We start from the raw sequence: 18,596 nt of genomic DNA, 5'->3' as shown, positions 1-18,596 counted from the left end.
ATACGTTGGGTGCGCGCATCCGTTTCTCACACGGCATGTAAATCACTGGTGCACATGACATGTTATGAAATTTGAGCACACCCATACAACCCTTTGTAAATTCTCTTTGTGTGCTCTAAGAATATCGAAATTCACTTCATATTACTGAAAAATGTGTAAAAGCCATTTTTTAAGTAACTATCGTAGTAACTCTGTTAACGCCAGCATGTTGTATTGAGGTATGAATTTGATACTTATTGTGAACTAACTTATTGAGACATGATATGGCATACATGTATGGACTGGTTCTGTTCTGAGGCTTAATGACAACAGATTTGATTTTTGAGGCATAACCATAGCCAATATGGTTTTTGAGCCTGATGAAGCATGACGGTAGAGTTTTCTTGATATGGGCAATTGAATGAGTATGAAATATGTTGTATATATGATTTTGCATGATTTATGATAGGGTGCATCCCTTATGAGTGTTGGAATGTAAGCATTATGCTTAAAACGTTGGGAATGCAATGAATTCAATTGTTTTGATATATATGGATGCACACTTAGTTTATAAAGCTGCATTCTTTTTTTGTTTGATCATATAGAAGGGTGATTATCACTTATCGAATTGTAGATTTGCTCACCCTACTTTTTAGCATTTCAGGTTCTGAATATAAGCAAACTTAATCGAGTCATAGAGAGAGCAAGAGGTGGCATGGACTCCTTTTTACATTACTTGAGTAAAAGCTTTTAAAATGAAATATATGACATTCATTTTGATTAATTCACAAGGCCTTGCTTTTGTTGTTATATTTATTTGATGAAAGGTTTTAATAAATTGATATTCTCGTTAAATCACTATATTTAGCTAGAGATTTCGTCCTTTATCTTATAAAGGCCAATAGGTCATTCCCTAAATTCTTGAAATGGAATTAGGTTGCAGTAACTTGAGTCACTTATCAATGTTCATTTGGTCACTTCAAAATTACCAACTCCTGCAACAATTTATCAACATTTATTTGCGCAGTTTGCTTTGCCGACCTGTAAATTATTAACTTTTGTTCGAAACTACCATTGAGTGCACATGTGAGAGATATGAAAGAAAGAAGGCCCGCATAGGATATATAGAGGTAAAGAAGCAAATTGATAATTCCTAATTGGCCATAATTCGATGGCTTATGACTTCACAGGTACACTCGTCATCGGTCTAAGTTTTTAAGAAAGAATGCAATAAGATCAAACATTCAATAATATATAGAAGAGAAATAATTGTGTGACAATCTTTAATTTATTATGAAAATAACAGTCTATTTTGGATTATAAAAAATCAAATAACAAATAGTTATAAATTGTTATGGAGTCCACTACTTCTGTAATTCATGGCTCGTAATAAGTAATTATTTTTACGGTAACTTAAAGATTGTTATGCTGGCAAAACCTTATATGGAGACACTGGAATGGAATGTCTCATGATTTGTACCACACTTATCTTTTTCCTCTTTCGAACTTCATCATTTCCATAATTTCTCCATCTATATATCCCGTAAAAGTTCTACAACGTGGAAGGGCAGTAATATGAATATTGTCAGTTGAATGAAATTGAAAGTCAGCCTTTTCCTCCTGTTGATTTACAGAGAATGATCCTACAGCTTCCATAACATTGATATGAACTATTATCCTGTAAGTTGCTCGATTTACACAGAGAGAAGCGTCCATTTCATTAAAATTCTATTAGAAAATGCATTTCTGCAAAAGAAATGCAAACAGATCAATATAGACCCAAGTCGTTGTATAAGATAATGCCATGGACCTCAAGACTTGACTTGGTGCTTGCGGGTCTTGCACTGCGAAACTTCGCCATACATAAATTCCACAAACATGCGGCCAGGGCTAGCAGCCCAAGTCGTTGTATAAGATAATGACATGGACCTCGAGACTTGACTTGGTGCTTGCGGGTTTTGCACTGCAAAACTTGGCCATACATAAATTCCACAAACATGAGATTCGACCAGCAGCTCCTCAAAAAAAAAAAAAAAAAAAAGAAAGCCAAGTTCCTCAATATCTTTATATCACTCTTTTAACTTTAATTTAATAGTGGGTTCCCTCATATTTTATTCCTTAATCTTCAAGTTTTTTGCCTGATGTCTTCCCAATCCAATTTGCACATATTCTAACTTTATCCTACATTGTTCGATGATGGGATACAATTACAACTTGGAGGGTTTTCATCTAACTACCGACCAAAAAAAAAAAAAAAAATCTAGCTAATAAATTAAAAGTATGATTTTAAAATATATAATTGCCTCATCAATTATTTGGGGCATATGCCTGTTACAACGCAAGCCTTAACTCCACCGGTCCAATCAATGCTAATGAAATGCGACCGGCCAGCAACATCTTCGACTGTAAGCACAAAAGTCTGATGAGATGATCTTAAATTTGACTTTTTGGGAGATTGTCGATTTGGAGTCAAGTCATAGGGATGTTGCTGGATAATTTTAAAATCAACAAACTGATGTTTACGTTTGCAGAGATGGTAAATGAAATTATGTACACGTGATATGCATGGTACACTGATGATATAGAACAACAATTGATTACGTTCACTATCATTCCTTGCCTTGCTCACTATAAATGCCCTTTGTCCATTCTTAAGAATCCACTCAAAACCAACTTCCCAAAATTTAAACAAATGCACCCAAGCCAAAGACTTGAAGCCTGAGCCGGCGTGCAATATAGCTTTCATTTTCAATTTCGCCATCGTTCATGGCGGGACATGATAGTGTAAAAGTGCTTGTATTAGTAAGTCTGTTGTTAATTTTAGACAATGCATATGTATGCTTGTGCAGAAACGGAAACTCATCCTCCATCTGCTTTGAAGAAGAAAGGAATGCTCTGCTGCAACTCAGACAAAGTCTCTCAAACCCATCTCACGTCCTTTCTTCTTGGAATGGTGAAGATTGCTGTCGATGGATCGGAGTGACGTGCAACCGAGCAAATGGACACGTCGTCAAGCTCCAAATCACACCAGTTAATGAATATCCATTCCCACTAGGAGAAGAAATCTGGTTTTCAGAATGGTTTTCATCAGAATATGGTTTCGTCTTCCGACGAGCTTTTTCAACAGCTGGTGAACTAAACCCTTCTTTGCTCAACTTGAGATACTTGAGCTACCTAGACTTGAGTGGGATTTTTTTCAAACATGCGTACATGCCCAAATTCATTGGCTCCATGAAGCAGTTGAGGTACCTTGACTTGTCATACTCTTTCGATTTTGCAATTGTTCCTCATGAATGGGGAAATCTCACCGAGTTGGAAGTCCTCAATCTCCAAGGTTATTATCCCGCGGGTGCTATTGATGACTTTCAATGGCTTTCACATCTTCAGGCATTAAAGTACCTCGACATGAGTGGAATACATGTTAACAAATCTGGAGACCTCATGCAGGTGATCAGTGCACTCCCAACTTTATCCCATTTGAGGCTATCAGATTGTGGGCTTTATAACTTTCACCTGTCTTTTGATTACTTGGCCAATTCTACTGCTCTTCATCTTGAGTACCTCGATCTTTCAGCGAATTCATTGGGGGGCCCCATCCCAAGCATTCCATTTCAAAACATGACTTCTCTTGAGTACCTCGATCTTTCAAGCAATTTGTTGGGGGGCCCCATCCCAAGCATTCCATTTCAAAACATGACTTCTCTCCGGCACCTTCATCTTTCGTCAAACTATTTCAACTCTTCAGTACCAAGGTGGTTCGATAACTTGAGAAGTCTTGTCGATCTCAAGCTTGCACACAATTCGTTGCAAAGCATTGAAGGAGGGTTGTTCTCCTTCTTAAGGGAAAACCGTTCCTCAAGTCACTATATTTGGATCATAACGAACTTGATGAGGAGATATTTTTAGTGGAGGGAAGTTCTTCAGGGCTTATCGGGAAAAACTTCGAGCGACTAGGGATAAGTGGTAATTTTCTTCAAGGGGCTTTGCCAGATTGGTTGTTTCACTTGAAAAACTTGACATTATTTGACCTATCGAATAATCAATTACATGGAACCATACCATCACCATATGATTGGTTAGGCTTGAGAGTACTTTGTCTTTATGGTAATCAATTAACAGGGAATATTCCCGATGCATTTGGAAGATTGCAAGTCTTATCAATTTTAGATCTCGGAAACAATCTTCTAAATGGCACTATTCCACAGGGTCTTGGACAACTCCAATATCTTTTCTATTTAGATCTTTCAGCAAATTCCTTAGGAGGAATAGTTTCCGAAATCCACTTCTCCAACCTCTTGGAGCTATGGTTATTGGACATCAGCAACAACCATTTAGTTATCAAGGTGGATTCTGACTGGATACCACCTTTCAATATTTGGTACATGGGGATGGCGTCATGCAAGTTTGGAATGGAATTTCCACGATGGATAAGAACGCAAGCCAGTCTCGAGGAGATAGATTTGTTTAATGCCTCCATTTCAGGATCTCTCCCAGATTGGCTCGGTCTCATGTCATTATCCTACTTGAATCTCTCTCACAACCAAATAAATGGATCTTTGTCGAAATTTCTCTGGTTAGATCTTTCTTACAATCAAACAAATGGATCTCTATCAAAATTTGATTATTATCTAAATTTAGATCTCTCTCACAACCAAATAAATGGATCTCTGTCAATATTTCCTTGGTTAGATCTCTCTCACAACCAAATAAATAGATCTCTGTCGGAATTTGTTTATAACCTACAGTTAGATCTCTCTCACAACCAAATAAATGGATCTCTGTCGATATTTCCTTGGTTAGATCTCTCTCACAACCAAATAAATAGATCTCTGTCGGAATTTTTTTATTATCTACATTTAGATCTCTCTCACAACCAAATAAATTCGTTAGATCTCTCTCGTAACCAAATAAATGGATCTCTATCGAAATTTCTTTTTCCTAAGTTTTCGTTAGATCTCTCTCACAACTTAATTTCAGGACCAATTTCGCAAGATATTGGCCTAGTGATGCCTCAGTTGGAAACCTTGAATCTGAATAATAATCTCTTAAGTGGTCTAATACCCACTTCAATATGCGAGATGGAATTTCTGTATGGCTTGCACCTTGGAAGGAATGAATTAGTTGGCGAAATTCCCGCATGTTGGAAGGAGAGCCCGTTGGTGAACCTTGATTTATCATCCAATAAGTTGTACGGAGTCATACCAAACTCTTTGGGAAATCTAATTGGGCTTGCATCATTACACTTGAACAACAACAGTCTCCATGGAGAAATTCCTGTGACTTTGAGCTATTGTAAAGACTTGCAGATTTTGGATCTTGGAGAAAACAAAATCTCAGGAAGTGTTCCACATTGGATTGGACCAAGTTTTCGGTTACTACAGATTCTTAGACTACGGGAAAACATGTTCAATGGAAGCATTCCTTCACAACTATGCTTACTCTCTGCACTACAAATATTGGACATGGCAGTCAACAATCTGACAGGACCGGTTCCAAATTGTCTTGGCTATATGAAAGGTATGAAACTAAACAAAAGCATAGACGAAGGCAACTCACTCTCTCCTGCTTATGCGGCTGCACCTCCCATGCTTGGGCCAACATCATCCAACACTATAGCAGCCACCCCTCCAACAGATTGGACTCAAGAGCATGTGGAGCAGGTTGTGAAGGGGATGGATCTTGACTACACGACACTTGATCTACAGCTTATGGTGAATTTAGATCTCTCGAGCAACAAATTGGTTGGGCAGATTCCAGGAGAGCTTACCTTGCTCTCCGGATTGCGAGGCTTGAACTTATCGCGCAACTTTCTTTCTGGAGGCATCCCGACTATGATTGGAGACATGAGATCGCTCGAGTCACTTGATCTTTCAAATAATCACCTTTCGGGAACAATCCCACAAAGCTTTTCTGCGTTCATATCACTGAGCAAACTAAACTTGTCACACAACAACTTCACGGGGCCAATTCCGAAAGGAAATCAAATCCAGACACTGATGATCCTTCCATTTATGCCGACAATCCTCTACTTTGTGGTGATCCTCTACAAAAGAAATGCCCCGAAGCAAAGGCCCCTCAAGCGCCGGAAGAAGTTGCCAATAAAGAAGGTAAGCTTGAAAAGGTAATGTTCTACATAGTAACAATACTCGGGTTTGTGACTGGGTTTTGGGGAGTTGTTGGCAGTTTGGTGTACAAGAAGAACTGGAGACGGGTGTATTTCAACTTTGTGGATCATAAAGCAGACATGGTGTACGTGATTGTTGCAGTGAAGGTGGCCGAGTTGAGGAGATTGGGAAGAGTGTAACGGGCCTGTTATCCACATCAATTAGTCCAATGCTTTATTAATCTCGTGAAGTTCTTGTTTTCTTGTTCAAGTAGAATCGTCTTTGTAGTTGGTCTGTTTCTCCTTTTCAATAGTAACTTATTTTTTTTCTTTAATTTCAACCTTGTTCCAGCAAGCTGTCAATGGAACAACTTGCAAAGTGCAAATCATGTCATTTTGTAATTTGGTGTTGCTTAACAATCTAGCAGTACTCCATGTCATTATACTTTAACTGTTTTGGTTGTCAATGATGTGAAATTATGTTGGCAAATTTCATTTCGTCCTATTTATGCTTTTGCTGTCAATTGCATGTTGAGGGCAATACAAAATTAGGACTCGAAATTATTAATGGCATAGGGCTATTCCTTTCCCAAGATTATGTTTCCTTTTTCAATTTCGAGACATGGGATAAAAATTTGCATGAACTCCTTGTCACGCCCCGATCCTCGGGCATGCACATATCCTTTTTGCTTGGTCAATTTTATAATGCGATATCCCAGGACTATGTATCGCCGACCCTTTCATTTTATAAGCACATGCGGAAGCAATTATAATCCCCAGACAATAAATACGATGGGATAGAAAAGCAATGCCATATTTTTCATATTGAAACTTATAACCAAACTTTTATACAAAACACAAATCAGAGTACTTCATAACTATTCACATCAAAATGGAGTTCTCAAAAGAAGATAGAATCTCCGTCCATCCAGGTCGTACTCAAGATTCCTCTCGGTATTATCTTCTTCTTCCAAAAATTCTTCTCCTCAGGTTTCACCTCGGAGTTCTCCTTCTCAGATTCCTCCTCCTCAGCTCCTCATCGGGGTCCTGAAATGTTTTCCCCAAACCGGGATGAGACTACGTCTCAGCGAGTTCTACCGCACTAAGGTCCGATTAGTAAACCATTATACTATAGGCTGCCTAAACACGCATAAGTCAGAGGACTTACCTTGGCCTCAGATCCCACCTGCAAGTCAGTACAATTCACAATAGGCACCCATTTACTCCAAACAAATCGAACTAGTCGATTACATGTCACACAAATCATTCCCCACTGAGGAGTATCTAAAAGCTAGGCCACGTGCATTCTCCAGGACGACATCCCAAGTCTCCGAGTCACGTGCCTCGAACCTTGGGCCCACGTGCATTCTCTAACGCGACCTCTTCGCCAAGGTGGTACATCAAGTCACCGAGCCACGTGCCCTTTTAGATGCCATTCTCAAATACTGGACCCACGTGCATTCTCTAAGGCACTAGTTCGCCAAGGTGACGCATCAGATCACCGAGCCACGTGTCCTTTTTACGATGCCCGGGCCCACGTGCCTTCTCTTAAGTGCTATCTCACCAAAGTGATGCATCAATTAACCGAGCCCACGTGCCTTTTTACGATGCCATACACTGTTGAGCCACATGCATTCTTCAGGAGGACATACCGAGTCTCCGAGCCACATGCATTCTCTTAGACGACCTCTTCGCCAAGATGACATATTCAACCACCGAACTCACGTGCATTCTCCAGGTGATATTCCAATTCACCGAGCCCACGTATTTTCTTTCAGGTGATTACTAACTTACTTTCGATGCTAACAACCAATGCCCAACGATTTCTCCATCAAATAATCAAATCAACTCAATAATGACATACCCTAAAATTCACAATTTAAATCAATTCCATACAATTTAAAGCTCAATTAAATAAACGAACTGCGCCACGACAATCAGCACGAGATTTCCGTCGTCGACCATCTCAATCTTAATTTCCGAAAAATAAATAAATAATTAATTAATTTCGAAAATTAATTAATAAATATTAAAAATTCCATTTAGCTCAAAATAAGACCCAATTAAATAAACGGACTTCACCACGATCACCAGCATAAAATTCCGGTCACGGGCCATCCCAGTTGAATTTCCGGAAAATAAATAAATAATTAATTAATTTCGAAAATTAATAATTAATTACTAAAAATCCAATTTATGCCCGAATTGCCTAATTGAAGCATGCTAAGGGTCGGGAAAAATCCCGAAATACTTTCAATAGATAGTAGAGTACGTCTACTTGCTAATTGCACAATCAATTTGTTTAATTCGCATCATAATTGACTAATAAACACTAATTCATTCAAATCTAACCACCTAATTGCATTTAATTAAACCCAACCAATCCTAAGAATAATTAGCAAACTAAGCAGTGATTAGTGAGATTACTCACCGGAATCGCGCGCAAGTGGGATCAATCCGATGGGGACGACGCGAGGAACGATAAACCTCAAAGCGGGTCTCGGGTTCGGGGCCCAGAAACAGCCCAAAACGAGCCCAAAGGGGGCTGGAAACCCACTCGGTGGGGTTGCTGATCTGGGCTGGCCGAGGCTGGTCCGGCGGCTAGGGCGGCGAAGCAAGGCCGGGGGAGGGCGAGGGAAGCTCCGGCGGGTCCGAACGGTGGCCGGACGGAGTTGGGCGGCGGCCGGAGGTGGCTGGACGAGCTGGACAGAGGCGGAGCAGGGTTGGGTCGCGCGGGGGAAACGCCTGGGCGCGAGGGAACGGAGGCTGGCGGAGCGCGCGGCGAGCGGCGAACGCGCGGGCGCGGGCGGCGGGACGGGCGGCGACGGCTTCGGCGAGCTGCTCCGGTCTTCCTCTTCTCTCGGCGCTGCAGCTTCTGGTTCTGTTCGTTCGACGCACGAGGAGGAAGAAGAAGAGAGAGAGAGAGAGAGAGAGAGAAGATAAGAGAGTTGACTGGTCAAAAAGGAGAGAGAGAAGAAGCAAATTTGAACTTGGCAAGAGGGGGGTAGGCGGTCGGTGGGTTCTCGCACGAAGGGGGGAAGGGAGAGGAGAGAGAGGAGAGAGAAGAGAGAGAGAAAAAGAGAGAAAAGGGAGAGAGAGAAAAAGAAATAAAATAATAGCCTTATTCTTATTTTTCTTTTCTTTTCCTTTTCCCTTTCTATTTTCTTTTGGTCTTCAATTTTTCCTCCGATAATTCTTTCTTGAAATTTCGTCAATAAATTGACAGACGATGAGACGGTCCTAAAAATGAATTGTGACACGCTCGAATATTCGATTCCCGAAACCAATTTAAATTTCATGATTAGAATCGATCAGACGCGATTTTAGTCCAATCAAACCAATTAAGTAGCTTTTAGAGATTTTACTACAAATACATCCCTTAACGACTTCACCCAATAGATTAGTTAACTCGTGAGTGATCAGCTCAGAGAAAAAGAATCATAGGCATGTTGACGACATGTCCATTTCACTTTATTGAAACGTGGTCGAATTTCAAGATGTCACACTCCTAATCATAATGAAGGACTCCGTGAAATGTGAACAAACAACTCTTCTCAATGTGAATACATTGTGAATTCGGATATTGGTAAATTCGTTATAAAGTGAAATCTTACTAACCGTACTTGTAATATTTGACAAATATTGTTACTTATTAGGTTGTTGGAAAATTCTATAGAGGAGTGGATGTACACTGACCAACTTATAACATTTTAAAGATGTTTGTTATTTACTAATTTATTGGAATATTGTCAAATTCATTAAATTTAGTAGTTTACTAAACCATACTGTTAAAATTTGAAATTAACTGATAACTTACTAACGTTTTGATAAATTAGTAATTTTTATCTTTTTTTATTATAAAATATGTACAAGTGTACTTACTAGACTGGAGGTTAATTGTTTCTTGGGTTGGATTTACCTGGGCCTCCTAATCTTTTTATGAAATGTTGAGGACAGTTCTAGCTATTGGACTACAAAATGTTGAATTCTGAAGACACATACATCGCCCCAAATTTCAAAATAAAAATAAAAATTATCAAGACTTAAAAAAGAAAAATATCAAATCTGATTTTTGTCCTTTCCTCTCTCACCTTAATCGTGTTCTCTGCTTTGATCTAAGACCCCCTTGTGCTTGTGCACTCACTCACGACCAATACACGTTGGTAAATAACCTTAAAAAGGGATTGGCATATCTAATCAAAGAAATAATTCATAATTCAATATTGACATTTGTAACTTTAAAACGTTAACAAAATTTTTATAATGTTAACTTTCAGCATGGGTGTTTAAAATCTGGATTTAGATTTGAAAATCAGACTTCGATACGATTTAAATAGACAATAGGCACTGTCTTGAGTACCTGAATCACTACGTTTGCTCACAACTTTTGATATCACGCATGATTCCACATATCAATTCTTTTACGATATAAAATGTTTTAGGTGCGCCGTCAATACAGTATCTGCCATGATAATTGGTGCTGGTCAAATGGGCCGCAACAACAACGGGCCCCTAATATTTTGGATCGCGAGGACGCGTGGGGAAGCGGCCGGTGAACGATTGCTTAGGGATGCATTTCTCCCTTCGTCCTTAAGACCTGAGGCACTTCTGATTTTCCAGCAGTGTCTTCCAGCCACCGCGAGCTTCTAACAAGACTCGATCTTTTGATTTCTTTGTTATGTTGTTGACGAAATCGTGATGGCGAATGTTTAAGAATTGAGTGTGAGGCTTCCATCGAAGCTCCTTTTGTGCGAGGCTTCAAGTTTTAATATAAGATACTATAGTTGATACATATGTCTTGTAAATCTTTTATCAAAGTTAATTTTTTCGAAAATCAAGGGTATATGCGGAAAATTAGCTTATAGGGTTTCTATAAATGATCAAATGGACGGTTGTCCAGAAAAAAATATGGGATTAACAAATTGCAGCTTTTGCCAGAAACAATTACACCTCATTGCACTTAGTAAAATAAAATTCGCCCGCATTTATTTTATCAATAATCAATCTCCCATGCGCTGTACGCACCAAAAAACAGGTTAATAGTAAGACGTTTGACTATTAACTTAAAATCTCCCGTGCACTGTACTCCATCGTTGAAATCCAATCGATTCCCATCCCATATATTGATAACTTGTCACCATTCACTTAAAACATTTGAGTACACTTGCTGCATGTCACAATCTCTCATAAGATCGACCTTACCCTTGTGCTTGTATACCACAGAAGATTATTTAGAGAGGTTGCTTTTCTTTAGGACTTTTCTATGGAATATTCTAGAAAGGAAAGTCACCCCCCATGCCCATCCATCCTTCGCACCTCTCCATTTAAAATAACACTTCACTTGATGGGATGTAATAAAATCACAGCCTCTTGTGTTGTCATCTAGCCGATAAATTCAAAGTGTGATTTTGGAAACTAATTGCCTCATCAATTATTTTGGGGCAAATGCATGTCGCCATCAATTGAAGTATGGTAATTGAATACAACTTTGTGCGACCGTTTATGAATGTGAGCGTAAAAGTTTAAAGAGATGATGTCGACTCTGAATTCTTTTAGAGACGTGCGACTTGGGAGTCAAGTCATCGCGATGCTGCTTGATAGTTTCATAACGGAGAACACTTATTATGTGTGAGAAGAAAGCTCATAAAAAGTATAAAATAACCTTGGACTCTATGCCTACCATCATCATATATCATCAATTATCAGTCATTAGATGACACCAATCAAGAAAAATGTCAACTAAATAACAAATTTTAGTCATTATTGATAATAGTATAGGTATATTATTGTACATTTAAAACTTCCTACACTTGTCACCCTCTAAGTGAAGCTTTATCCGATCCACTTAAATAGGAAAAATTTTCATGTGTATAAAGGTATTAATTGTGCTATTGAAAATAGTATGTCGAAATGTAAATTTAGCTAGAAAAGATTCTGAAACTCCTAAGATACCGTACAATATATGAGATTGGTGTGGGTTTATTTACTGAAATTCAATTGATTCTCATCCCATATATTACTAATTTGTCAACATTGACTTAACACATTGGACTATACCGTCTTAAAAGTGTGAAGTTACATGTCGCAATCTCTCCTAAAATCTACCTTACCCTTGTGCTTGTATAGTGCGGAAGGGTATTCGCTTGTGCTTGTATAGTGTGGAAGGGTATTCGCTTCCGCACTAGGGACAAGTGGGCTGTTCTTTTTATCATGAGCGCTGCAGGAATCTTTCCACATCGACCCTATTTTATATTCCGGTGAAGTACACTCCAGCTAGGTATTGTTCATGATACAAAAGCTTAGCTCAAATCAAGGGCATGAAAAATTTCTGGAGAATAATACATCATATGGTTTCCTGGCTTAAGCAATGCCCTGGTTCGAAAGAACTACAGAAAAATCAACAAAGAATCATCGATGTTGCCGATTTTGAAGAACTCATAGAGACCCATTAGATTTGGAAACAAGAAAGAACAAAACCAAGCCAACACATTTAATCTCAAGTCCGCAATGTTTGATTAATTTGAGATATACTCATGATTTTAATGAATTAGTAGGATTACCGCATAAACATTCATCGAAGATAATGACTATTATATTCTGATTCATCATCAAGATATCTTTTCTTTTTGGAAGTTGGACCTAATATTAGTTTTTATGTACAGGATAAATAGGACCCTTGGAACCATAATGATCTAGTAAGCGCAATTCAAATTGAGTTAGAGAAAAAACTTTCATGCAGTAATTCACAATAGACTAAAACTAGACTCTCCGATTACCGATCAGCTCACAGGTTCATTCGAGATATACGAAGGGTTTCCATTCCTTGTTGCGATAGGCTTGGGACACGGAGTCCCAATGTATCTTCCCTCTCAGGCACATGCTTGGTTTGGGAGCTTGTGATCTAATTTGGCTTAGGTCAATTTAAGCAAATCATTTTCGATCGGGTCTAGCACAAATCTGATCCAATTCATTCATTTGACAAGTCTATCTCTTTCAAACTCATGGACAATGCATCTTTTAGGCCTTCCAACCAATCTCTATGGCCCTAGACATCACTAAGTAGTCCATATGTAAGACGTTGATTGAATAATAACATATTGTTGTTTCTTTTTTCCTAGAGGCCAATTTGTTCTTCCTTGATTCCCCTGCTGGAGCTGGATTTTCTATCCTCAGTGTTGCCAAGTCAATCGCTGGTAATAGCATCGGTCGGCACTTATGACTTGCTCTACATACTTTACTTTCGCTTAGTTTTTCTGTCTCCCGCTCTATACTTTTCAAAAGTCCAAGTTACTTCCTTTTCTTTCGATCTTTGCCGTGGATAGTCAAACATTTTTCAATAAGTGGCTCGAGATGTTTCCGAAGTACAAATACGGAGACTTCCATATTGCCGGAGAGAGCTATGTAGGTATTCGTGTTCAGTGGCCATTTAATTGTGTAATGTAATTTTAAGTCACTCGCTCGTAATAAACGTTTACTTTAGGACATTAGGACCCTCAACTCATTGGGTGATCATATATCAAGGCAAAGGGATCGTGTGATCAATCATCTATCCAAAGAGAAAATTGGCGAGATGATTATGTCGAATCTACATGTCAAAGCACATCCGCTATTGAACTGGACCAAACTATTGCTCTTTTCTCGGGAAATTTTTTTTAGCTTGGAAATACCTCTCTTGACAAAGCAACTGGATAACCCAAACTGGTTGATTACCTGTGGAATTACAGTTGATATCAAACATACACTACGACTAGGTTTGTTTCATGGAAAATAAATAATTTAAAAAATGTTATTCTAAAATTGATCGATTATAATAATTAGTCAATGAAAAATATTTTTATCATCGACAATGATTTATATTTAAATATTTCAATGGACTATGGAAATACTTTTCATTTATTCACTTTAGTAAGAGTTTTAAATGATTATTTTTAGAAAAAAATATTTTTTTTAAATCATTTATTTTTTTCATGAAACAGGCAAATTCTACATACAAAAACTTGAGGAACTTTTGCACCGTGGATAGTCATTCTGACGGCTGCAATAAAGCCTGGGAAGAAACATATAGCAATGAAGTGGGAGATGTCCATAACTTCAATGTATAAATGAGACCATATGGGAGATCCATACAGGTGAGATAGCTCCAAAATTTATTCCTAGAGGCCAGAAAATGAACGCATAAGAAAGCCCGAGAACACTTTGATACTTATTAACCTCTGGTTTTCCCTGGAAGTAGTAGTATTTGATGTACAGAGATGGGTTTGGATTCTTCCGGATGGAGACGCTATCAGCTACTTTTAAAGGAAAGAGGTGCAAGAAGCTTTCCACATTGACCCCTCCTCCTATATTCTGGTGAATTCCGCTTTAGACAGGTGTTGTTCATGACATAAAAACTCGGTTCAAATCAAGGGACCTGGTTCAAAGAACCACAGAAAAAGGGATAAACAAGCATCAGGGTGGCCGGTTCTTAAAGAACTCATGGACACCAATTTTGCAGATTTGGATATATAGGCAAGGTGTATTAGATTTAGAAACGAGGAAGGAGAAAACCACGCCAACTTATTCGATCTCGAGCCTGCAACATTTGATTAATATGAAACTGTAATACCAACGAGAACGAAAGTCTATGAAGAGGAAAAATCATGAGTAGCAATATATCTCGAATGTCGATTATGGCTTTCCCTTAACCCAATCAAAGACCACAAGAAGGATTTGAACCGTAAAGTGGACAGGGTGATTTGCATACATCTGTGAAGATTAATTTGTCCATCCTTACTATATTTCGACTTAATTAATAAGATACATAAGCTAGTGGAAGTGATAACTCATCTCAAATCATGAACTTCTATTTCGATTTTTTCATAATCGTATCGAAACCCACCATGGGCCATACTATTGATGTCACTAGTTGTGACTAGGGAAAACCTCCTAGGAAATCATGCAGAACATTAGGACACGCTCGCTCAGGTGATATATCGAGACAATATTTGATATACATAAATGCACATGCTTGCTTGATAATTTTGGATTTTGAGCTATTGCTACCTCTTTTGAATTGGAAAATCCCTGAACTAGGGATGATGTCTCCATTCAGTTTTTGCTAGTAAGTCCTTCGATTTCGTGTGTTCGTGATTCCTGAGAATTTCATGTCCAAGGAAAAAGGATTGATGTGACCTGCGCACTTTTTGCCTTATATTCCTTGTTTGAGATGAACGTTTTTCAGAAAGATCGACCGACCTCGAGTTGGACGTTGCGCACGTCGCTACATAAAGCTCGAATAATAATATGCCCCATATAATCTCTTCCCACCTTCACCTCTCACCTCCCCACCTTCGGAGTTCCCTCTTTCCAAGCTTCAAATACTCATGGCTCGGGTCCATTCCAGCTTCACATATATCTCTCCATCCACGTTAACTTTCTCTTAAGCTCAGCTGCATGATCTCGTTTTCTTCACAAAACTGCATCTTAAAACGTCTAAATTCAACTGTTCTAAACTCCATCTTTTCCTTCCTGTTCTAAATTCATTGCTGCAGAAGGTGATACTGAAGGTGTTGACGATGGCAGACGACAAAACGAAGCAGAAGGCCATCGAAGCTGCTGCTGATATTTTCCGTATCATAATTCATAACCCTTAATCTGTTCATTTTCAAGCTATTCTCTCACGCGAGGATTTATAATTACGTAAGAATCAGTTGGTGTTGCTGCAAATCCTGGGGCTGGTTTACTTTGTCATCTGGTCATTTAATGAATTTATGTGGCTGACGGGTGCTTTCCATTATGCGCTGCGAGGAAAGGGGTGGACTCGATAGCGGCGGATTTGACGGATCAGAAGCTGACGGTAATAGGGCTGATGGACACGGTGGCGGTGGTGAAGAAGCTGAAGAAAGTGGGGAAGGTGGACATCATATCGGTAGGACCAGCGGTGGAGGAGAAGAAAGAGGAGAAGAAGGAAGAGAAGAAAGAGGACAAGAAAGAGGAAAAGGAGGAGCCCCAAGTGGAGAAAAACGAAGCAGCAAAAGTTGTGGAGAATAAATGAAGAAAAAAATGAGTGATCCTCGTTGGTCAATTGCATATCCCTAGAATTTTCCTTTCTCTCTTTTGTTTTTGTTAATAGTATGCTCATGCAAGATAAGAATTCCACGTCACAGCTTATTGAAATTTAGATGAATGGCATCTATTAAATTAAGGTATTGAATAACTTACTTCTGCTATTGTTTGATCTTGAATTGAGTTCAACATCTTTTCTTATGGGAAATTCCGAATATCTTTGTCAAATTTCATCGATTTATTATTGTGTATATCCAAATCTTAAAACTTCTGACTTTACATGTTGGATTTGCCTAATCAAGCAAATCCCCCTTCAATAAACGAAACTAAAAAGCCAATATGCCAAATGAGAAAAGGGAAGTGGTAATAACATTTTCAGAAAAAAAAAGTAGTAATTTGGTCACATAATCAAATTTGAATGTTCATATCAAGACTCTAGATGAACTTAAAGTTTCTAGAAATAGGAGTCGCAAAGTGATGAAATTTATCAAAAATGACCGGTACCTTTTAACTTTTCATTTTTTTTTAGTCTTGCCAAACGCATTGTTTATCTTTTAGTTGATTTGAAGTGCTTGGAACCTTTTAAAATATTTCAAAACCGACTTATAAAGTCGTATAGTGTTCAAATATTCAAATTTTGTTTATTACTTTTCTCGAAAGGAAAATTATACGCAAAACAAATTACATAAATGATTCTTAAATTTTGGTTCAATTTGTATTATGATTTATCCATTTTAAACTTGTTCCGTGTATTGAATCAACGAATATAATAAATTCATAAACTAAATTGAATATTTACAGACTAAATTTAAGGACGGTTTGAATAGACTAAAAGTCCCACAATTATATTACATATTAAGTTAAAATTTAATGGTCACATGGAATAAAATAAAAAGTTAGAGACCATATTAAATAGCAGATTGAAGTTTAGAGATTATTTATGCAATTATTTATTATATATAAAAGTAAGAAGTACAAAGGAATCAATCGCCCCGTAACCCGGTAAGCCACTCAGCTGAGTAGGGGCTGCAACTCGGCGAACTCGCGGCTCGCCTTCCAGTATATAAAGGCCCCCCACCTGGGAAGCGCCAAATTCAAAATCTTCCTTCCAAGCCGGCCGTTAAAACCTCCCTCCCTCTTCTCCTCCTCCGTCTCTCCCAAACCTGAGAAACAAGATGCGAACTCGCTTCCTCAACATCGACTACTTCAGCGCCGAACCTCCTCCTCCTCCGCCGCCGCCGCCGCCGCCGCCTCCGTCGTCGTCTCCGGCCCAAACCCTAACCTTCCTAGACCTCCCGGTCCCTCGCCTCCCCTCGGCTCTTCCTCTCGCCTCGGAGCAGGACCTCCTCTGCTCCGGCTCCCTCTCCGCGATCGGCGTCTCCCTCGAGCTCCACAGGCTGGAGATCGAGCCCGCCCTCTAGAGGTTCCTGACCGACGTCGTTCCTCAGTTCATCGACGACGCCGGAGGCGGAGAAGGTTGCGGACATGGAAGCGTCGAGGTATGTCGCTCGTCGGCCGTGTTTGATGCATGAAGTAGTCGGTGATCACTCGTGATGCTTCGCCAGTGTTGGTTAGCTGCGTGAGGGTGAAACTGGAAATGTTGAGCGATCTATTAGGAGTTTGAGTTTGACGTGTGATTGATTGGGAAAAAGCCTGGAGATCGAGCTCTCGTTTTAATCTGTGGATTTCAGTTTGAATTTGGTGCGATCCTCGCCCTCTAAGGCGTTGCCTGTTTAGATTTTGCGTCAGGATTAGCTCTGAACTTGTGTGAATATGAAGACAGTTCATCGTCCACGAGGCATAGTAGTTTGACTTCAGTTGGTTTTGGTATTCCCTTGTTCAACGTTCCTTTCCTTTTTGGTTGGAAAAATGAAGAATTTGGAAATTATGATAAGCGAGGAAAAGCTTATTGGCTCTGGCATCTTTCATTATATCCACTTTTGGCCAGCAAATTAGCAGAGTTATTGGCGGTCGGTATTGCCTGTCAAGCGGATTGTTCCTGCTTACTTGCAGAAAGAAGGAGAGCTAAGCTCCGGAGCGAAGGAAAGGTTGGGCTGCTGTTCAACTAGTAAGCCTGCAGCTAGGGAAGCTGAACTTTCCAAAGTGTGAACTGATGCCAGAGAAATTTTTTTTTACTCTTATCTTTTCAGAACTCCAGAAATGTTTGTCTTTGTCTTCCTGATGTTATGTTACTGCAACCATCAGATTAGCAGTGAAAACTTCGTCAATGAAAAGGGCGCACAAGGCATGGTAGCATTCCAGCTTGAGACACCGGAGCTGGGTAGTTGCTTGATATGCTGAATATCGTAGCAAGTTACAGTGAATATACAAGAAGTGTGATGCCACAGTCCTAGTTTTGTTCACTGTAATCCTCAGGAGAATTCGTACTTGCTTGAGGAAGAAGCAGTAGGCATCTTCTCTGAAGTTCTTGAAATTGAAAACAATGAGGAAAATTTCGGGCTTAACTTAG

At 39.2% G+C, this 18,596-nt stretch overlaps 1 protein-coding gene and 1 long non-coding RNA gene across 2 annotated transcripts; both read left to right on the top strand.

Annotated features, from left to right (window-relative positions):
* The first annotated feature begins 4,782 nt into the window (after positions 1 to 4,782).
* On the top strand, positions 4,783 to 6,283 carry LOC120289570 (receptor-like protein EIX2). The gene is made up of 2 exons (XM_039304662.1): positions 4,783 to 6,100; positions 6,163 to 6,283. Exons 1-2 carry the CDS (start codon positions 4,986 to 4,988, stop codon positions 6,281 to 6,283), a joined length of 1,236 nt encoding a protein of 411 aa, XP_039160596.1. The 5' UTR covers positions 4,783 to 4,985.
* A 9,033-nt stretch (positions 6,284 to 15,316) lies between these two features.
* On the top strand, positions 15,317 to 16,060 carry LOC120289352. Its single transcript, XR_005547276.1, has 2 exons — positions 15,317 to 15,453; positions 15,613 to 16,060. It is a non-coding gene; the product is annotated as an uncharacterized LOC120289352 (long non-coding RNA).
* The last annotated feature ends 2,536 nt before the right edge of the window (positions 16,061 to 18,596 follow it).

This window comes from Eucalyptus grandis, chromosome 11 (genome assembly GCF_016545825.1).
Source record: "Eucalyptus grandis isolate ANBG69807.140 chromosome 11, ASM1654582v1, whole genome shotgun sequence".
Lineage (NCBI taxonomy): Eukaryota > Viridiplantae > Streptophyta > Magnoliopsida > Myrtales > Myrtaceae > Eucalyptus > Eucalyptus grandis.
Note: the sequence above shows the minus strand (reverse complement) of the source record. Positions and strands in the feature narration are given on the sequence as shown.